This window comes from Lepus europaeus, chromosome 16 (genome assembly GCF_033115175.1).
Source record: "Lepus europaeus isolate LE1 chromosome 16, mLepTim1.pri, whole genome shotgun sequence".
Classification (NCBI taxonomy): Eukaryota; Metazoa; Chordata; class Mammalia; order Lagomorpha; family Leporidae; genus Lepus; species Lepus europaeus.
Window position 1 is genome coordinate 40,145,414 of NC_084842.1, and position 23,484 is coordinate 40,168,897.

A 23,484-nucleotide genomic window follows, 5' to 3' on the forward strand; every position below is an offset into this window, starting at 1 on the left:
CATTAAAATTTTACTAGAGGCCTGGTGCTATAGTGTAGGTTAATCCTCTGCCTGGGTGCCAGCATCCCACATGGGTGCTGGTTCCAGTCTCAGGTGCTCCTGTTCCAATCCAGTTCTCTGCAGTGGCCAGGGAAAGCAGCAGAAAATGGCCCAAGCATTTGGGCCCCTGCACCCCTGTGGGAGACCTGGAAGAAGCTCCTGGCTCCTGGCTTCAGCCTGGCCCAGCTCCAGTGGTTGAGGCCATTTAGGGAGTGAACCAGTGGATGAAGACCTTCCTCTCTCTAACTCTACCTCTCAAAATTAAAAAAACAAAAAAAAACAAAAAAAACTTTACAAGAATTAGCTCATACTTCGATTAGAAAAGATAGACTTAAGACAGTGTGATTTGGCTAACACTTTGGAAGCTTCTGTTTTTCTCATTTTTTAGTCTCCCAAGCATTTCTTCATTATTTCTTAATATTAACACCCCAAAATTAACATAATTCAAAATTATAAAAATTCACGTATCTTCAAAATCTTCTTAACTAGAAATATTATGTTGCTTTTATTTCTGCATTTGGTGGGATCCAACAGTCTCAAATGTGTAGTTTGGTTTTTATATACTTGTGAATATGAATTGTAAGATGATTTCTTATGAAACAAAGGGTGAAAATGATCAACTTTTCCTCCATTCCTTACACAAACTTAACATGAATGTTTATCTTCAAAAAGCTGAATATATCATTATAAAGACATGAAATAATGACAAGATTATGTCGGCTATAATTTGGATAATATACTTGGAGTTGTGATAGTGTTTGAGGGCAGGAAAAAAATGTGGATTTCCAGTCTCAAACTCCAGCCAGTTGTGTCAAAGGACAAGTAACTCAGGTGGCAGTGAGCTTCCAACACTGAACATTAAAAAGCAAACTCCCTACAGTAGGATCCTAACTCTTCCTTCCTTACCTTCTTCCTTCACTAAAGGCATGATCCATCTAAGCGCTGTTCACTAAAGGATTTTGCTTATGAAGGACCTGGCCACTCAAGCGCTATAGTAGCTTCCAAATGAGACCTATCTACCTCTGTTCTCTGAGACCCATATTGACTACACACTTCCATGATGAACCTTGATTCAATCGGGATTTAACATGGGAACTGTTACCCAACTCAAATTTAGTTAAGCTTCCCTCTTGGAGAACAGAATTTCTATATAACCTCACAAACATGGGTGCAGAATGCAATACTCTGGGAAAAATGAAAGCTATATAAGATGCTGCTATAAAAATTACTTGGCCTTGACACTAAACCTTTGCACTAGCTTAAATACCATTTTGGCTTAATGTCATTTTATCCAAATTTAAATTAAATTCCTATTTATTTTAATATATATATTGATGATCCCTCTGATAACTAGGCCTCTCCTTATTTTTAATGATGTAGGCTAGGGTTCAAAAACTAGCACCCTGTTAATACCAGTAATGAAAATTTTAATTTCAAGCATTCTAAGCATCCTCACCCACCTACCTCTTTTAACATCCCAGCAAATTTTCAAACATTATAGGTCACTGATCTAAGCACTTTGTTCATTCTGTACCCACCGCATTCCTCCCTCTTTACCCAACCTTCAGCTTTTTACTCCCCATCATCAGAAGCACTCCCATATCCTCAGCTCCATTTGTTGTACTTACCTGTTAGAACCTTAAGACAAATAAAAACAGAAAACAAAAAAATCTGTATAATTCTGACATGAATCTGTTCAGTATCAGGTAGCTAGAGGAAAAATAAAATAGAACCATGATGGCTGACCTTATTTTAACCTTAAGTTGGCCATACTGGATGCCCACCAATCCTACTACCTACTTCTTATGCTCTTTCACTTAGGAAATAGAATCAAAATAACTCCAACAAAATCTCACCTCCTACCAATTATGCACCATACTTTGCCTTCCCTCATTAATTTCCCCTCTCAAATATTCCCATAAACAGCCAAAGAGCTAAAATACCCTGCATTTTAACAGTCATATTCCTTTTCTGAAAACCTCACAAGAAGAATTTTATAAGCTTGTTTTCAATTTCTCTTTGCAGTCACAAACATACTCCAATCAGGCTTTCGTTGAACCTGCTCTGCTCGCATACTCAGTTACCTTCCCAGAGGTCAATTCTCAAGCATCATGTAATTCACTTATCAGCAACATCTCACAGTTGAATCCATCTTTAACACTATCCACTGGGCTTATGGCACTGCTCACCACTCTACCTCACTCATGGCTCTCCCTTTTCCTGATTCCTTAAATCCCCAAATCTTCATCAGTGCTCAACTCTTCTACCTCCCTTCCATGTCTAATCTTTAGAAATCTCACCTTGTCTCAGGATGATACCTGTCTTGGTTAGCTGAGCCTTTCTAAGTCCCAGTCTCTCATACACTTGTGCCTACTTGACACTTTCACTTGCAAATCTAAAAGCTATTTAAAGCTTGTTTTTTATTTTGAGAGGTAGGGAGAGCATGGGATCCCATGTGTTGACTCATTCCCCAAATGTCCACAATGGCAAGGGCTAGGTCAGGCTGAAGCTGAGAGCCAGGAATTCAATCCAAGTCTCCCATGTGGATGGCAGAGAACTAAGTACTTGACACAGTTACTTCCATCTCTACATCAGCAAGAAGCTGCAGTAAGGAGATGGAATGAGGAACTGAACCCAAGCACTCTGATTTAGGATATGGGCATAATCATTAGGCCTCATGCCTACCCTAGGCATTTAAAATTTAATGTCTAAAACCAGGATTTGTCACTACGCTTCCTCAAAACTAGTCTTTGTTGAACTACTTCCCAACTCAGGGATCATTCCATTGTTCTGTGATTACTAAAGGCAAAAACCCTGCAGATACCCTTGATTTCTCATCCCCTCCACATTCAATCCATTAGCAAATCCCGTCTCTTCCACCTTCAAAGTATCTAGAATCCAACCACTTTCACCACACCACCAGCTTCAGACAGGTTCAAAGCTCTATCATGTATTATTCCCAGAACCTTCTAACTAGCCATCCTGTTTCCACCCTGTCCCCTGTAGTCTATGCCCAAAAATGACGTCCAATTACTTTATGTTGTGCGATGTTGCTTCTCTGCTTCACTGGCTTCCCATCTTACTTGAAGTGAAAGTCAAATCTCAACCCCCTGGACCTCCTTGACCCACTTTACCACCCTTCCTGCTGTCCAGCCACGGGGACCGACTTGGTGTTCCTTGACTGGCAGCAATGTTCTACCGTGGAATGTCTTCCCTCAGTCTAAGTTTTGCTCAAATGTGACCTTACCCCTGAGGCCACCCGTGAATACAGTGTGCACATAGCTTCACTTTATTTTCTCCTATTAGATGACCTCTATTAGAGCAGGGAGTTTTGCCTGATTTTCTATGCTTCTCACAGTGTGTGGCACATAGGAATTGAAAAAACAAACAAACAAACAAAAAAAACGAACTGGGCCTAGCGCTGTATAGTGGGTAAACCCACAGCCTGGGGCACCAGCATACCATCTGGACTCAGCATAAGACAGTCCAAGTACTTGGGCCCCTGTACCCATGTAAGACCCAAAGGAAGTTCCTGGCTCGTGGCTTTGGATTGGCCCAGCTGTGGCTGTTGTGGCCATTTGGAGAGTGAACCAGTGGATGAAGTTCTCTCTGCTTTTCAAATAAATCTTAAAAAACCTCTGCTGAACTGATTAATCCATGGTATTTGTCACCATCTGACACACTATACAGTGAATGATCCTTTTGGGATCTACCCTGGACTTTTAGTGTTTTCCTTTCTACTAAAAGTTTACTATTAGAAGACTACTGAAATCTCATTGAAATATTATTACCACCCCCTTTTAGGCAGCTCTATTAGCAAATTTCCAAAGTAAATTTTAATTTTTTTAAAAGATTTATTTATTTGAAAGTCGGAGTTATAGAAAACAGGAAGAGGCAGAGAGAGAGAGAGAGAGAGAGAGAGAGAGAGAGAGAGAAAGAATATCTTTCATCCATTGGTTCACTCCCCAAATGGACAAAACGGCTGGAGTTGGGCCAGGCTAAAGCCAGGAGTCAGGAGCTTCTTACGGGTCTCCCAAGTGGGTGGCAGAGGCCAAGCTTGGGCCATCTTTCACTGCTTTCCCAGGCACATTAGTAGGAAGCTGTATTGGAAGTGGAGCAGCCAGGATTTGAATCGGCACCCAGCCGGGATGCTGGCATGCAGGTGGCGGCTTTACCCGCTATGCCACAACACCAGTCCCGCAAAGTAAATTTTTAAGTTAATCATTTACCTGTTTTCCCTTCATGCTAATACCATATTCTAAAACAATCAAATTTTTAAAAAGTGAACCTAAATGCAATCTCCCTGCATACTGGCAACTTTCCCTGCTGATTTTGCTGGTGGATCATATGCCCTATTGGTCCACCTGGTACCTACTCCTCTGTGGCTCTTCATTCGCAGTCCAGGAGCAGCTTTGCAACCTGGGAGTATTGCAGTCTCCACCCCTTTGAGGCTGCATGTGCCAGGCATGTTGGCCCACACTGCATAGGGCAGCTGTAAGGAGGGAGGACTGCTACAAATATAATTAAATGCCAAACCACACATTGTCACAGAGATTTTAATAGATTTTCTGATGAACTCATCACAGTAATCATTTTTACTGTAATGATATGCAGCTTTACTACACTAGTATAAATAAAAACAGATAAATACAGCTCTAGGCAACATCACAGATTAACAAACTAAGCAGTCTTCATGAACCAAAGCTGAAAACAATATTAAGAAGAAGAGATGCTGACACCCTTGCCCATTCTCATCATACCTTCTAAGAAAGAGTACTCAAATAAGGCGCTACACCTATATTGGTCAGTTTGCCAAATAGTCAGGCACGTGTATTTTCATGGTCTTCACTATTTCATCATTTGGCTGAAAAGCAGACACACTTCACTGTATCAAAAGGGAAAATGGAATAGATAGTAACATCAAAGAAAAACTACTGAATGCGTTTAAAAACGGCACTTTTCCTGTATTTCAGCAGTAAGACACACCAGGGATAAAAATATCAAGGAAAAAAATTAACACTTTTACTATCTACCCTGAAATGTCAATCTCCCAAGCAATTGCAATCAAAGTAGGACCTGAAATCAAAATGGGAAACGTGGAAAATAAAATCCATGTGCAGTTTAATAGATGAAGCTATCCGCAAAGAAACTGCTTTCATCTTTGAAGGCTTCTAACTCAAGACAAGCAATTAAGTTATCCCACAGCCACACGGAGGAGTTCATACTCCAGCAGTGCCACACACACTGCAAATACTCTAATATATTTGGAATTATCATGTGGTAACGATTTCACTCTGAAGGGGCTGCAAAGAAAACCTGAAGTCTGCCAAAGGGAGTGAGTCATGAGGGCAAAATCTCAATCCTAGGCAGCAGAGCCAAGAATACGTCACCAAAAAAAAAAAAAAAAAAAGAATGATTCACCAAACTTCCAAAATTTTGCCAAGCTTTCAATTGTTATCCTAATATGGCTTCATGATCTTTTAAGTCTTTACGATCTTACAGATCTTATGTGATCTTACAAATCTCCAGGAATATTATTAAGAACTAGGAAGTGAAGAACCACTTCTAAAATGTAAAAACAGCTTGTTGTCAGGTGCATTTCAAAAATGTCTGCAAAAATTCATTTTCCTATCAAAAATGCATAATCCTAGACTATTTCGGCCAGTTCTTAGAATAAACTGCCTTTACCAATAGTGACCCAAGACCATGATTAAAACACATATTTCCAAAAACAAAAATCCCAAACACACCCCAGTACATTTTAACTCATCCTGCAAAAATGTGCACTGGTGATATCCAAACCATTGTGGAACACTTCAAATATCAATACAACCTACATGCTTAGATTAAAATGTAAACTGCTATCTTTGCAATTCTATGCTTTCATTATTTGTTGCTGATTTTTTTTAAATGGTTAATACTATTTAGCTTTCGGTTTTAATCTACATAGTAACTTGTAGTGTTTCAACTTTCCAGTTAATGGGTCAAAATGGACAGATCAGAAGACATAAATCAGGGGATGGCAGTGAAAGATCAGAAAAAAGTTTATGTACACATTGGATCATAGAGAAATAACCACAACCTCTTTTAAACCCTTGCTCCCATTGTAAACTTTGTTCATATCTCCATATTTGTAAGTCTGAATTAGTCTATAAAAATCACATTAAAAAGGTAAAGTTATTTAAGTGCGATATTAACTGATCTGTATTTTATAAATTTTAATCCATAAAAATATAAATAAGAATGGTAAATTTTTAAGAAAAGAAATATACATTTAGTGCAAGTTATGAATTACATTTCTTCTTCAGTGTCAGCAGTGAAATATCTTGAGGAAAGAAAAGAATTACTGATCTAATTTCAAGAAAAAAAATTCCAGTGTTTTAACATGCAAGTGATATCGGATACAGCTCAACAGAATACTTCCTTCTCATTCCTGTCAATGCAGCAGCATTTTGTTTCATTATGCCGAACAGCACTTGTATATCCTAATAGTTTTAGAAATAGAAAACTTGCATAAGACCAGGTCACATTATCCATAGTCTGAGATGAAAAAAAGAAAACTGTTTATCCTTTAAAGTCAAGTCTCATTTTTTTTTTGATTCTGAATCACACAGCACAGAAGCTGAGATTTCATTCATGCTTCACTTGAGATTTTACCTGTTTGATCAGCCTTTGTTGTGGTGCATGTGCGCTGTTCCGAGCATTTAGTGGTGGTGCAAACTACATGGTTAATGGCACAAGAAACACTCCCTTCTTGTGATAAACCTCAATAAAATCACAGTACATCTCAATATGAGAAAGGACTGCTTCAAAAGGGTACACCAATTTAAAGAGGCTTTGTTACAGCTCAGGAGAGACAAAGAAGAGAGAAGAGAGGAAAAGTGAGGAGAGCAGAGAAGAGAGGAGAGAGAAGAGGGAAATAAAAGCTCTTCTGGAATGTAGAAAGGTAATGCTTAACTATACAATTCATGAATCAAACAGAACAGTTTTGATAAAAAAGGGCAAGACCTTGCAGTCTTACAGATGGCTCAATTCAGAGTAATCCCTCCAGAAATAGGGACTGATAACGTGTCTTTGCAATGTTGGAGGCACAGACCAGGTGCTCCAGGACTCCGGTGTCATCTCCATGGTGGCTCAAGCCTGCACTATCACGGCACAATCTCAGATGCATCCAGTGCAGAACAATAGGAGTTGATCGCTGCTGTCACTTAGGGAAATACCTCTCTCCTTTCCCTCCCCAAACAACTCCTCCATTCCACCAGCATTATTTGCAAACCATGTTGCAAAAGCCTGGCTTTTATATTTCTTTTTTTTTTAAAGGAGGAAAAAAAAGTAGACGACTCCCTCAGGTTAAAGAGTTGTGCTATTCAACAGATGAACTTCCTCTTCTGTTTCCTCTCTCTCCTCATCTATGGGATTCAGTTGAACATTATTGAAGCGGGGTCTTGGTTTGCCGTCTGGGCCATATGACGGAGGATATCTTTTTTTGTTATAATGCCAAGGAGGCGCCTGAAAGGGAACAGAACATTGCTATTAAAATAAAAGGGAGAAGAAAAAAAGAAGCTACATCTATAGCTAAGTCCTTTTTGTTGACAGGAATAGAGCAAAGCAAGCAGCCTGATTTTATATTTTCAAAAAGTATTTTATTGGTAAAGGTAACAAAATTATCCAGCAACCATCCTTTGATACGAACAGTATTATGGTCACTTAATAATCTAATGTCCTTTCCACTGAGACTCTGAGGACTACATGCCTCATTAAAGTAGAGCTATTTTGATTAATGTATGCCAACAAAAAAGTAACAAAAATGGGAGAGTGGATGGACAGGAAATGATACTGATCCCATTTGAGAAGGAAAAATTGTCATCACATCAAGAAAGCAGCAAAATGCTTGATGACCAAATACTCTCAATACTTCATTTTTGGTTAAACCAAAATTAACTAGTGTTTAAAATAAATATAATTTAAGGATTGCCCAGTTGTATGCAAAATCTTCATGAAAGCACATACAATTGAGAAAGAAATGCATATAAAATGGTCAACACCAAACTTCAATCCCAAACTTCAAAACCCCAAGAATAAATCTGTAAGACAACTCAAGTTTCTAGGACACTCCCCAGTGTTTTCCTTTTGTTATTTTGGTAAAAAAAAAAAAAAAAAATAAGATAAAGTGCTTTTATGAAAGTCTTAGTTGTTAATGCTTACATTAAAATAGGTGAAAAAAAAAATCAAAAAGCAGTCCTGAAAGATTACTGGTGAAGCAGAAAGCAGAATGAATGAGCAACTACTATATTATTCTGGTTAGTAGTTTTTAAAAAGGATGCATGAAACACTTGTGAAATATTAGCATACAACAGAAATACATAATCAGTTGTGTACTTAAGCAAACTGGGACAGGTTTTATATAGTTACGACAATTGCAGGACAAAATAATTCCAGGCATTAATTGCTAAAGCCAGACAATTTTTATGTTATATAGATAATTCAAAATTTATCTGTAGTCATGAAACCACTAGGACATAAAGGCAGTTAAAACAAATACATCCGACCCCAAAGAGGTGCTTATAGCATTCCAGAGACATCATGCAAAAGGGGCACATACATGATCTAGGTACAATTCACTAATGAGATGGCAGGACACACATTCTGACTTTGAAGGTATGCAGACTACAGCAAAACTAACACTATTATCACAGATACATACACATTACACTCTAGGTAGTGTGCCCATTAATATAATCCATCTAACTGTCAGCAGTTCCAATTGCTAAGCTCAGTTAAAATCATTAGGAGCTTAGATTCTACACAGGACTACCAAGATTAGTAAACAAAAAGGAAAAAAGGGTTTGGGCAACAAGGCAGACATTTTTAACCAGTCAGGAGTCTGAGACTGGTGTATTGGCTAAGGTCAACAGATCAGTTGTGATGACTTTAGGATGTCCAATAATCAGTTCTCATTCAACTACCAAACTGTCTATAGTTCTTAAATTGTAAAAAAAAAAAAAAAAAAAAAAGATTCAAATGAACAATGTTAACCTCTGCATACTTTTTATGAATGGAAATTTACACATATCTAAATTGACCTTACAGATAACATCAGTGCAAATGTAACTGGCAGCATAGTAGGTAAGTTTTTTTGTTCAGCAGGTATCTGGGACAGAGAACTGAACAGTTCACAAGTTTCATGCTTCCTGACTTCTAAGGTGTCTAATGAGGAGATCTGATATATCTAATCACCAAGGGCTCCACGTGCTGCTTTAGTTGCTCGAGATGCTCTAATATGTTCTTCTTTGTGATGATCCCCAAGACAATCCTGAAACAGATTATTATGCTAATAACTGTGTGAGAAATCAAATTAAAAGAGGTTCCAATCATAATGATAATGAGAGAGGAAAAAAAACATGAACTATAAGAATGCTTCTGAAAAACTTTAGAAAAATAAAAACCAAAAATCATGTAAAATTCCAGGTTCTTTTTGCATAAACACTACTGACTTTCAAAAGTGACACCACAATATTTCTCAATATTGGTGTGCTATTTTCATTTTAAATTAAAATTATAAAAGTTCAGAATGAAGATGATTACAAAGAAAAGTACAAAAGAAACTTAATGATGACACATAGCTATGAACCCCTGAAATTTAGTTTCATTTTCAGGGTTCTCTACTTAGAGATAATGCAGCAGCTATCATTTGAATCCACGTCAGCAGTAGTAAAGGCGTATTAGTCTTAATGCCTCTTAAGAAATCCCTTGGATTTTGCCATGGTTTGGAATTTAAATTAAAAACAATGTATACTAAATAAATAATACCAACCAGGAGAAACACACCCTAATTTTCAGGAACTGTGAACATGTCTTCCTAAAATAAGCTAATAAAACATTTACGACTAAGGGTCAAAATGACTTACTTTCAGCATTTTTTCCCCCAAATTGATTATTTCTCTGTTGACATATCGTTACATGAAGCAAAGTAACAGACATAAATTCTCATGAGGATCTTTGAAATGAAGCAAAATTGGAACAAAATTCTGGCCACAATTTTATAATGGAAATTAACTAACTGCAATATGTGGCAATGCAGTATAAGTCAACAATCTTTAAAAAACACTTTAATCTTTAAATTCTGGAAGCCCACCCAAAATACCCTTCAGGGTAATTGGAAATTTTCCTGCTGATTTGGTTAAGGCAACCTTCCTGTTATGCTGCCTTTGAACATTCAAGTTTTTAAAGAGCCCTCACGAGGGCACTTCAAAATAGTCTGGTTTGACACACGCATTCATTATAAAATAGTTCTTTAGATGAAGGCTAGGATGGGGTTGGGGAAACACAGAGGGTGGAAAATTGGAAAACCACACCTAAATTGTTTGTTCATATTATTATTTTAAAGAAAAAGCATATTGACCCTTCAGAATAAGTTGAAAAATTCTCAGGGTATGGGAACAACTTCCTCCCTGAAAAAAGCAGTTTATAAATGAGCAATCAATCAATAGATGTACTTCTCACACTAAAACTTTCAAGTTTAAAACAAACAAAAAGTTGTCAGTGCACTTAATTTTATAGTTTTCTTGAGCCAGGAAAGTAGAAATCTTGGCAATTAAATACAATAACACCAACTTAATTCTTACTCATATTCTAGCCAATAACATAGACACAGTTTCAGTTAGTATCACCTAAATTATTAAACTCTGGCAGATCACAAGATACATAAACAATGAAGACAGATACAAACTTATAAGAACCAAGTGCAAATTTAGAAATTTACAAAATAGTCTGATTTTTCAAAGCAATAGCCCTAAAAAGGGAGGAGCAGTCCATGCTGTTCCTCTCTTTCATAAAGAGAGTGATAAGAATAGACAAGGTTCAGTACTACTTTATTAATTTTAGGGTGTGGAAGGAAAATCAATGCAAAAATGTGACTCACATAGGGGGAATAATTTGCTGTTTCCTTTCAGGCCAATAAGTAATGATGTAAGAAGTTGCAGGGTATAGCCCAGCATTTCCCATAGACTGTTCTAAGAAACATCAATCCCTCTTCCCACCCCCAAATGGTTGCACTTTCCAGTAAGTTTAGAAAACTATGTTTCCTATTACTCCTGTCTGAGAACAGAAGACTAACAACATTTTAGAAGTTTTGACAAGGTTCACAGTAAAAGAAACCTCAACTGTATTTCAACTAATCCATCTATCACAAAAACTTTTTTTAAGTAGGTCCTACTAACATCCTACTAATTCCACTAAAACCGAAAGATTTTAAGAAATTATGCTAAATTAAAATATACAATGTGGGAAACGAATAACTAATGGACATCTTTAGCTTACAGATGCATTTCCCCTCATCTCTGTATTCCTTTTTTCTCTTTGCATCCAAGGCGCTATAGCTATTATGTCTCTTCCCCAAAATGACTATTTTCCGTCAGTGCAAAGTATTAACTATAAAACATGGCTAGCTATCCAGAATTTCATATGCTCTACTAAAAACCAGAAGATATGATTTCTTTTCTGGTTAAGACATTTAATTTTAAGTGAAAATAAATAACCAACTCCTATATACAAGAGTCCCAAGAGCTACCTCCCCAAATGATCTCTTTTCTTTCCATATATATCAACTTATTTTCCTTGAATCAAGAACAGAAATAAGGAAAATATCATGAAAGCAACTAAACATTTTCACATTGAAATATCCTTCTCTTTCATATAAACAGGCAGCATCAGATACAGTATTAATTAGCTATCTTTTTAACATTTTCCTTTCTATTATCTATTCTGCCAAAAATTTTGGAAATTAATCAAGGTGAAATATGAAAATTAACTCATACAGCAGCTTTGTCATCATAGATCATAATATTCTCATAGAGAATAACATTTACATTTGTTAGTATATAAACATATATACTAGGAGGGCCAGCGCTGTGGTGTAGCAGGTAAATCCGCCACCTGCAGTGCTGGCATCCCATATGGCTGCCGGTTCTAGTCCTGGTTGCTCCTCTTCCGATCCAGTTCTCTGCAATGGCCTGGGAAAGCAGTAGAAGATGACCCAAGTCCTTGGGCCCCTGCACCCACATGGGAGACCCAGAAGAAGCTCCTGGCTCCTGCCTTTGGATTGGCACAGCTCCGGCCGCTGCGGCCAACTGAATGGAAGATCTCTCTCTCTCTGCCTCTCCTTCTCTCTCTGTGTTAACTCTGACCTTCAAATAAATAAATAAATCTTTAACAAAAAAAGGACATACTAGGAACAAGTGTTTAGCCTAGCAGTTAGGACACTTGCAACCCTCATCAGAATGCCTAGGATAGATCCCAGCCCTGCCTTCTGACTCTAGCGTCCTGCCTGACAATTGCAGACCCTGAGAGGCAGCACTGATGGTTCGAGTACTGGGAGACCAGAAAAGAATTCCCAGTCCCTGGCTGAGGTCCCCTGCCCAGTCCCATCCTTTGAAGAATGAAATCAGTGGACAGAGCTCTTTGACTATATCTCTGTGTTTCTTTCTCAACAAAAAGGAGAAACTATAGCATGCACAGACAACACCCAGAAGCAAATAATACCTTATAACAACTAAGCATAGGTTCCAACTGAGCCATTCAATCATTAAAAGGGCTAAGGATCAGCAAGGCTTTATGAAAAGTTATCCCATTTAAATAGTACTTACTAAGCTTTTAAAGCAATGGCTTGATGGCATTTTTAAAAATTAAACAATATTAAATTAGCAACAGTAATACTTTCTTACTGCCTAATCAGTATTTATGGAATCTAATAATTCCAAACTCCCTACTGTTAAGATTTTTATTTACTTATTTGAAATGCAGAGTTAAAGAGGGATGTAGAGAGAGATCTTCCATCTGCTGGGTCACTCCCCAAATGGCCACAATGGCGACAGTTGGGCCAAGCCAAACCAGGACCCAGGAGCTTCATACAGGTCTCCAATGTGGATGCAGGGGCCCAAGTACTTGGGCCACCCTTTGCTGCTTTCCAGGCATGTTAGGAGGGAGCCGGATCAGAAGTGGAGCAGCAGGCACTTAAACCAATGCCCATATGGTATGCCAACATTGCAGGCAGCAGCTTTACCCACTATGCCAAAATGCTGGCCCTTTCTATTATATTTCTATTCTTAAAACAATATCATCTAATATATTGGTCAAGAAAATATTTTAGCAGTTTAAAAAATCACAAAGGAAGAGGGTATATTTTATCAGTCAACTATGGTATAAAAGAGTAGCAACAGAATATTTTTAAAACTTATTTACGAGGCAAAGAGACACATAAAGAAAGGCAGAGACAGACAGACACACACACAGATGGAGATAAAGAGCTCCCATCCACTTATTCACCCTTGAAATGCCTGTAACATGAAACTAGGAGCCAAAAACTCAATCCAGATCTTCCTGTTGAGTGGCAGGGACTCAACTACTTGAGTCATCCCTTGTTACTTCTCAGAGTACGCATAAGCAGGAAGCTGGAATCTCGAGTGAAGCTAGGACTCAAACCTAGGCACTGTGATGTGGGATGTGTGCTGTCCCAAGAGGTATCTTAGCTGCTAGGCCAAATGCCAACTCCGAGAGATTGGGTTTTAAAGTTGGAAAGATAGATTCCCTGATACACAACTTGCTCACTGTGTGATTTTGGAAAAATTATTAAACCTTTTTGAACTTCAATTACTACATCCATAGGTAGGGAGATTACCACCTACTTTCCTGAGGTTCTTCAAAGGTAAATAAGTATGAAGGTGTTCAATAAACAAATTGCCTTCCTCTCAGTTTCTTTTTGTCTGCCTTACACTAGACAGAGGTCACGTTGTTTCTTCAGCCATGTATCTGACACACAATGTTAAAAACAAAACCACCTGCTATGATCCCCTCAGCCGTGAGTACAGTATTTCACCCAGCTTCCTGCTGGGCAGGGAGTTTCTGCATAATCCAAGAATACCCTTTGTTTCTCCTTTGTAGCCTTTGTTATCTGCCTTCAGATGAAAGAAGTCCTGAAGGATGTCAATAAGGAACAGTGATATAATGGGAACAAAGAGCTCTAAACAGCGCCTAGGTCCAGGAGAGGAGGAGAATAGTGGTGACCAAATGGAAGCAAGTTGGCTCAGGCACCCTCAGCATTAAGTCTCTACAATCCCTTTGACACCTGTCACTCTCCTATATTCCTATCAGGCAAGAACACTGCAGTTTATGCATAAAAGACAGAAACATAGATTATCAATGCATACATTTTAAACACATGAGCATTTGTCATTGGCACTTTAACCAAAAGATTTGTAGAAAATTTTTTACACAAAAGATTTTACATAAAAATTCACACAAAAGGTAGAAAGGAAAAAAAAGCATCTGTTAAAGGAGATTTTTAGTTAATTTACAAACCTCATTAAATTATATGATGGAGATTCAAAAATTCACGGAAAATGAATTATAAGATGAATTTTGGTATGAAAAATTTGAAATCCATGCATTTTTAAAAAAAATTTTATTTTATTTTTTTTTTTATTTTTGACAGGCAGAGTAGACAGTGAGAGAGAGAGAGATAGAGAGAAAGGTCTTCCTTTGCCATTGGTTCACCCTTCAATGGCCGCCGCGGTAGCGCGCTGCGACCGGTGCACTGTGCTGATCCGATGGCAGGAGCCAGGTGCTTCTCCTGGTCTCCCATGGGGTGCAGGGCCCAAGCACTTGGGCCATCCTCCATTGCACTCCCGGGCCACAGCAGAGAGCTGGCCTGGAAGAGGGGCAACCAGGACAGAATCCGGCACCCCGACCGGGACTAGAACCCGGTGTGCCAGCGCCGCAACGTGGAAGACTAGCCTACTGAGCCGCGGCGCCGGCCCTTGTTTTTTTTCTTAATATGCATTTTCCATGATCTTTTTGAAGAAGCCTTTCCTTTGTTATATGATAAATCAACTATTGGATGAAAGAAGAAACAGTAAGATATCTAGAAAGTTAGTATTGTACTAGAAGTTTTAATACTAAAAATAAAATACTTAAAAAAAAGAAAAGCTGTTTTCCAGTGTTCCATACAAGTTAGGCCCACCATTGCACTAAGAACAGAAATATTCTGCTCAATAGGCTGTTCAGGTTGGGAGATCTTTTAGCACCCTTTTTCTAACTTTGAAGCTCAGTATTCTTGAGAAATGGCACTTTATGTTTTGGAAAAGAGCAGGCACTTTCTTATAGGAACACACGTTCTTACAGTAAGACATCATTCTTATTCTGTGGCAGGTGTGATAAAGTCGCTTATTTATAACCACGCTAAATGACAGATATTCCCATGGGGCAGCTGACTCGCATTCTTTGCTAATAACCACAAGAAGATTCCACTAAAAGAGTCACAAGTTCTGCTAAATAAACAGACTTCAGCGGTGCCAAACTTACCCATTGTGAGTTACAAGGCACTGCCTCAGGCCCAGCTTTCGGAAGATGTCCACCACAATCTCCATCGGGGTGTGGTCTGTCACTGTAAAAGGGCTCATGTCAAGAATGCTTCGGAGCTTCAAGGGTCGAGGACTTTCTGCTGGAAGAGATGGGGTGTGCTGCGCAAAACACACTCGAGAACTACCAACGATACCTTCTTGTTTTTTTCTGGCACTTTCTGAAAGAGAGAAGACCAACATTTAAGTCACTAGGTTTTATTCTTTTCATGGACAACCTACTTATTTGGAAATACAAAATAAATGTTTACCATGACTTTTAGTCCCCTTACTTTCTCCTATCTTCTTCATAACAAAGAAGGGCATCAAACAAAAAGTCATTTAGCAATTTTTTGTATCTGATTGAATTGGAATCCACCAACAAAATAAATTTTCATGTAAATACAATATTTTTGGTATAATATATACTGGTACAATATTCTTTACTGAAGCTAAAGTTGTTTTCTATCTTTGGGGGGCAAGGAAAATAGAGTTTAAAACTTGTACAAATTAGGAGAGGAGCTTACAGGAATCTTTCAGTCAGTGAAGCCTGCACATGGTGACTATCACTGGAAGTGATGGTGACTATCACTGGAAGTGAGACTACAGAGTTTCCTCCTTGCTTTGACTAGGAAGCATACTCCCCTCCTCTGAATTAGCTGGTTCTTTCTCTTTTCTGATGATAAAGTATAATTTTCTAGATGAGCAATGAGCATTACAGATGGGTTGAAATTAATACTATACTCTTTATGGATTTGGAAGATTTTCTGGGTTGTTTAATTTGCAAAAATTCTGTTAATTTCTCCTTCATCTCAGTGTGCTCTGCTTCGAATGTTTCTGTCCTCCTCTCTATTTCCACTCCTACCTTTGAAAATGCTGGACAAGAAGTAGCAAAGATGGGGAAAAGTGCAGAGACCACAAGAAGAAGGAATCCCACGGAATAAACAAAATAGGAACAAAACAGTCATTCAGTTTAATATTTTTTACATATTATGCAACACTGTGTATGCATAATTGGTTGTTTGTTGTAGTAAAACACTTTTATTATGAACTGTACTACAAAAATATTTAAGCCAAGATATGAATAACCATCAGTCCTAAAACTGGAGCAGATATTACTGTGGCAATGCTTTCTACTACTTCTGACTAAAGCATTATTTAGCCATGTTGTAACACACGCCAGCTGGAAGGCACTAAGTGAAGCTCCCAATGGCTAGCACTTACTGGACGACCTCAAAAGCATGAGAATGGCAGTAAAGAAGCCCATCAGCAATTGACATAAATGATTTTTGGGAAATACTTATTAGTTGCTTATAGTCCAGAAGATGAATCTGGCTAATGACCTGTGTCTGACAACTGAATGGTACAGTGTAAAAATCATTAGCATGAATCAGGAATGGATACACAAAATAAATGATGTGAAGTGAGACATTAACGACCTAAAATGTAGAAAAGGGAGTAAAGTTTTTGTACAGAAATAAAGTTGTTATCAGAATATTCAGGTAAAACAAACCAAAAAGAGATATATGAAATGCATAGGCAAATCAGAACATTCTCACAATGTAATGGGGTTTGTGAATCACTTTTAACTCTTGTATAAAAGTTAGGAGACTAAAATAATTAACTCTAGCAAGGAGCAGGAGGTGTTTGTCACAGTGATTAAGTTGTCACTTGGGACACCCAAATCCCACACCGGAGTGTCTGTGTTTGAGCCAGCTTTGTTCTCCGTTCCAGCTTCCTGAGAATACCCACTTTGGGAGGCAGCTGGAGGATGGCTCAAGAGCTTGGGTCCCTGCCATTCACATATAAGAAACAGATTGAGTTCCTGGTTCCTGGCTTCTATCTGGCCCAGTCCTTATTGCTGTGGGCATTTGAGGACTCAATCAGCAGATAGGAGATCTGTCTTTGGCTCTCTGGTGTGCTTTGTCTGTCTGTCTAGAGTTCTCTCTTTGTTTGTCCCTTTGCCTTTCAAATGATTTAATTTAAAAATCTTTTAAAAAAACTATGTCTACTATAAAGTACTGATAAGTAAACAAAATAAAAAGATACCAAGTGTGCTATCAAATAGCAAATATGATATTCTTAGTTAAAACTAACCACCTCTGGACTATGGTCTTTTTGCTTTTATTTACTGAATATTTTGTTTAGTACAGCCATTAAGCCTTTGACTATAATGTAAATTAAAAATGCTACTTCAAAAAGTTAAACTATTAAGTTAAAAAAAACTAACCACCATTATCAATCCTAAATAGAATAAAATAAGAAATGTCATCAGTAAAAATATACCAATTTCTAAAATAAACATGAAATAGTAAAACAATTTTAGAAAAAAATTAATTTTTTACTAGGATTTTCCTTTGACACATGATACCAGAAGTGAACATCCAGCCTAAGATAAATCTGTCAACTTAATAATATCATTTTAAAAATTTAATATTTATTTACTTATTTGAAAGGCAGCACAACAGAGAGGAAGAAACAGAGTTCTTCTACCTACTGGTTCACTCCCCAAATGGCTACAAAATAGCCAGCCTGGTCCAGACTGAGCCAGGAGCCAGGAACTCCATTCTGGTCTCCCACATGGGTGGCAGCGACCCAAGTATCTGAGTGATCTTCTGCTGTCTTCCCAGGCAAATCAGCAGGAAGCTGGATTAGAAGCAGAACAGCCAGAGTTGAACTGGCACTCCCATATGGGATGCTGCTGTCATAATCAGTGACTTAATCAGCTGTACCACAACCTGGCCCCTTGAGTATATCACTTTTAATCTTTTATTTGAAAATATCTGAAAGAGTATATTTTAAATATTCTCACCCCCCAAAAAAGCATGTAAGATAATATATATACCAATTAGCTGATTTGATAATTTCACAATGTATATGTACATCAAAACATATTAATCCATAATTTGTTAATTAAAATTTAAAAATCACTATCACTTTTACATGAACATAGTAATTTAACAAGCATCATTTATTGAACATTTACTAAATGACAAGACCAGGGAGCTGGGAATGTAATACAGTTCCTCCATGTGGGTGGCAAGGGCCCAACCAGTTGAGTTCTCACTGCTCACTCTCAGAATGTACATGAGCAGGAAGCTGGAATCAGGGGGATGGCCAGGACTCAAACCCAGGGACTCCAATTTAGGACACAAGCACCCCAAGTGATGGTTTAACTACTACACCAAATGCCCACCTCCATTTTTAAAATTAGTTTTGATGCCAGTCCTTCAAGGGCCCTAAAAGCAGCGTATATCATAGTTTTTCAATTTCTGATACAATTCAGACATTAAAAAAAGAAGTCTTATTACTTTTATTTTAATGACCTGAAGCAATCTGAGACCTCTTGTTTGGATTTAATATTCTATAAAATTCTGTGTTAGTATAGAGAACTGGGGGCTGGCATTGTAGCACAGCAAGTTAGGCTGCCACTTGCACTGCTAGCTTCTCTAATCAGAGTGCTGGTTTGAGTTCTGGCTGCTTGGCTTCTGATCCAGTTTCCTGTTAATGTACCTGAGAAAGGAGTAGATGATGCCTCAATTACTTAGGCCCCTGCCCACCCCCCGCCCCCATATGAGACCAGAAGAGAGTTCCTGGCTCCTGGCTTTAGCCTGGGGCAGACTTGGCTGGTGTGGCCATTTGGTGGACTGAACCAGTGTATGAAACCTCTCTCTTGTCTCTCCATTCTGTTGCTTTCTCTTTCAAATAAATACATAAACCTTCAAATAAACCTTCAAAAAAAACAGGGATGGGGAGTGGGTAACATCCAATTTAGCAGATTTCAAATACCTTATTTTTTGAGAGACATGGAGAATTTTTTTGTCCTTCAATAATACATAGTTTTTATATAGAAATTATAATATAGGCTATAATGGAATACAAACATGGAGCCCTCAAAAAATTCAATTCACCCAATGTGGGTGCAGGGGCCCAAGGACTTGAGCCATCCTCTGCTGCTTTCCCAGATGCATAACCAGGGAGCTGGATCAGAAGTGGAGCAGCCATGCTGGCATTTCAGGCTGTGGCTTAACCCGCTGGACCAAGCCAGGTTAAAGCCAGGAGCCAGGAACTCAATCCAGGTCTCCCACCTGGGTGGCAGAGACCCAAACTACTTCAGCCATCACCTGTTGCCTCTCAGTGTGCACACTAGTAAGAAACTCAAATCGGGAGTGGAGCTGGGAATTAAAACCAGCATTCTAATATTTGATGCAGGTGTTACAAGCAACATCTTAGTCTTAACCTGCTACAACAAATGTCTGTGTCTATATCCTTGAATTTAATTGGAAAGAGGAAAACTACATTTAACAGTAAAATAATACAAAGAGGCATACATTCCTTTCCTACAGGATATAAGATTTTCAAGGACACAAAATAACATCCCTTGCTCTGCAAACCCAATCTATTAAATTTTACTCCGTTTTTTTCTTCCAGAAATCTATCATAAACACACACTCACACACACACTCAACTTTTTTTTTTTTTTAAGGTACCTATTGCAATTGTCAGATCTCTTCTGAGAGCAAATCCCACTAATCTCTGAGATTCTTTTGACATTATAACAGGAAAGCCATTGTAGCTTGTTTCATTAATCATATTTTCTATATCATCCACTGTCATATTGTCCTGTGTCAGAACTGCTAAGGGTGGATCATTCCGTCGAGGTCTCATGACATCAGCAGCCAAGGTAGTATGAGTGAATTCTTCTTTTGCATCCAAGAAAGGGTATCCATTTAATCGGATGTGAGCTTCATAAATGCCTTCTCTACCAAAGGCATCTCCGACCCATTTACTCGTCATGACTGCAGCCATGAGCGGAACAATATATTCCAAGCCTCCAGTTAGCTCAAAAACAATAACCACGAGGGACACAGTCATCCTTGTCACACCACCTGAAAAAAATAAGCACCACTGGTCAAGGAAGGACAAGATCCTCACTACCACATGTTATAGAAGTTCTGCACTATAAGGTTGAACTTAAAATTGTAAACAGAACCTAGTGAAAGGTATTATCATCAAAAACTATTACTCCTCCCTTTGAACAATACTAATATTTACAGAATCACATATCTTCTTTGTTTATAACACAGAAGATTATTAAAACAATATTCTGAAACTTGTTTATCTCATAAAAAAATAACTCACAGCTAACCAAATAAGACAGGTTGTCATACTGGTGTACTGTTGTAGCAAAAAACATAATTTCACCCTTAAACAATAGAGCTTATTATTAATTCTTAAGGAATTTGATGGCTAACTTAGACACTAAACTTATATATGGGTAGATTATTCATTTGATCAATTTACATTCTCTAAATCTTTATGGTTCACTCCCCAAATGGCTGCAACAGCTGGAGCTGAGTTGATCCGAAGCCAGGAGCTTCCTCTGGGTCTCCCACACAGTTGCAGGGGCCCAAACACTTGGGCCATCCTCTACTGCTTTCCCAGGTCACAGCAGAGAGCTGGATTGGAAGTGGAGCAGCCGGGACTAGAACTGGCGCCCATATGGGATGCCAGCACTGCAGGCAAAGGATTAACCTATTGTGCCTAAGTGCCGGCCCCGAGTAAAATATCTTGATAACTTATAATTTACATTAGCAATGTAATAATTAATCCCCATCTCCATAGAAAACTCACTTATTCACTTACCCAAATCATCATTCTATCTGTGGTCTCCATGGTGAACTTTCCCAGCCTACATCTTTCTACTTTACTCTTGCCTTTGCCCAATGTCTCACATTATGCCTACCATAAATTGTTGCTTCTGTCTCATTTTTAGAAGATTTGATGACCTACTGTCACAGAAAACACACCATGCACTTAAAACCAAATTCTTCATTTTCCTCAGATTTTCATCCCAGTTTCCCGGATTCCAACACGAGGTACCATATTCTTCCTAGCAACTTAGGTAGTCATTCTTGGTTCATTCCTTTACTTTATTGCAACATCTACATCATCACCTAGTCTCATTTGATTCCCTCTACAAAATACTGCAAGTCTACTGTATCTGCAGGATCCACATGCACAGATTCAACCATACAGAGAAAATATTTGGAGAAACATGTATCTGTAGTATACATGTATAAACCATTTGTCATTGTTCTCTCAATAATAACTACTTGGTATTTACATTATATTAACCATTACAAATAATCCAAATTATTTAAACTACTCAGGAAGATATGTGTGGGTTATTTCCAAAGACTCCACCATTTTATATAAAGGACTTGAGCATCCTTGGATTTTGGTATCTGCAGGGGTCCTACAACCAATCCGTCACAAATACTGAGGTCCTACAGGTCCCTTTCTCAGTATTCTCACTATTAATGACCTAGTCCAGGCATTCAATACTTTGTTCCTTAATTTTAATACCATTTAGTCTTACCTCCTGGACTTCAAGCCCCATCACCTTCAATCCATTTATAAGTCATGTTCCCAAGTTAATCTTTCCTAAGTACTACTTTCACTATGTTGTTTCTTTGCTCAAAAGCCTACCAGGACTTGACAGTTCATACTGTATTAAGTTAAAACTCTTCCTTTTTTTTTTTTTTTTAACCTAAAAATAGAAGGGGAGAGGACCTATTATATATTACATATCTACTCTATGTTTGACCTGTCCTATCAGCTTACAAAGACATTTTAACTAAGCACTTATTTCATTACCAGGCAGTACACTAATAGCTCTACATGATTTTTATCTCTTGTATCCCTTAAAACAATCATAGGAGACAAACAGCTGTTATATCCAGTTTATAAATGAGAAAATTAAACATTAAAGAAGGAACTTTCCCAAAGTCATCAATCTAAAAAGGACAAAATCAAGACTGTGGCACAGATCTGATCAACTCCAAATGTAAATTTATCCTGTTATAAATCAGGTGCCTTGTCTTTTCACAATCTGCTGCTTCTCACCAATCCAATAACACTTCCCAAGAGTATCCAAACTATACTCTCTACTTAAATATAGTTTCTTCAAAGCCGATGAACATTCAACTTATTCCTATTCAAATTACTTTGTCTCCATATTATAATCTTCAGCAAATTCTACTCTTCTTTAAATTCTACTAACCTTTTAAAAATTAAAAAATTAAGCTCACATTCTGCCTTTCCTGGACTACTTCACCTCCTTATTCCTCTAGATTCCTACAGTATTTGAACCATTTTAATACCGTACATAAATCATTATATATTGCTCACTATTGTTTTCTCAGTGTTGCTCTTATTTTCCCAAATTCCTTGCAGTTGAGGTTGGGCCCATGTTTGTATTTCTTTTTGTATCACTCACTGTATCTAACACAGAGCTAAAGAGGAAGTAGATGCTTAATAAATACCTACAGCTTTGGTAAAAATGATTCTGTAGTTCCCTTTCATTTGATACTACACTTTTAAAGATAATTACATAATTATAATTCAGGAAGTGAACAAAAATAAAGTCAAGATACCAACTATTAATCAATATTATAACCAAAGTTACTATTTTTCATACAAAGAGGACAATATGTAGATTTGTAAATATTCAATGTTTTTCTTTCAAATAAATTGAGTAGTTATCTCTTCTCCTTTCACTATAAATATATCTTAGATAGTGGAGGGGATCTGATAAATAACTTTTTTGCTAAGGTTAACAACAAATTATGATAGAGACCAAAGTAAAACTATTCTGACTTGTTAAAATGGTACTCTTGTGCCAGCGCCGTGGCTCACTTGGTTAATCCTCTGCCTGCGGTGCTGGCATCCCATATGGGCACCGGGTTCTAGTCCTAGTCGCTCCTTTTCCAGTCCAGCTCTCTGCTGTGACCCAGGAAGGCAGTGGAGGATGGCCCAGGTGCTTGGGCCCCTGCACCTGCATGGGAGACCAGGAGGAAGTACCTGGCTCCTGGCTTCAGATCAGTGCAGCGCACCGGCCATAGTGGCCATTTGGGGGTGAACCAATGGAAGGAAGACCTTTCTCTGTCTCTCTATCTCAATGTCTAACTCTACCTGTCAAATAAAAAAAAAAAGCTACTCTTAGGAACCATGCTGGTATAGGTAAGCCATAAGGGTTGGCAATAATAAA

General features: G+C 38.0%; 1 protein-coding gene across 5 annotated transcripts in view; it reads right to left on the bottom strand.

The window, feature by feature from the left end:
• Positions 1 to 4,579: 4,579 nt before the first annotated feature.
• The window catches only part of CLCN3 (chloride voltage-gated channel 3), a 100,433-nt gene continuing 81,528 nt past the window's right edge, over positions 4,580 to 23,484 (bottom strand). For 3 of the 5 annotated variants that reach the window (XM_062213514.1, XM_062213513.1, XM_062213515.1), the window contains 4 exons: positions 19,922 to 20,320; positions 15,397 to 15,613; positions 9,277 to 9,352; positions 4,580 to 7,548 (listed from right to left, as the gene is read on the bottom strand). In XM_062213514.1, coding sequence (XP_062069498.1) covers positions 7,390 to 7,548; positions 9,277 to 9,352; positions 15,397 to 15,613; positions 19,922 to 20,320 — 851 coding nt within the window. In that variant the 3' untranslated portion in view covers positions 4,580 to 7,389. The remainder of the gene's footprint in view (positions 7,549 to 9,276; positions 9,353 to 15,396; positions 15,614 to 19,921; positions 20,321 to 23,484) is intronic. The other 2 variants (XM_062213516.1, XM_062213518.1) reach the window with 1 other exon arrangement.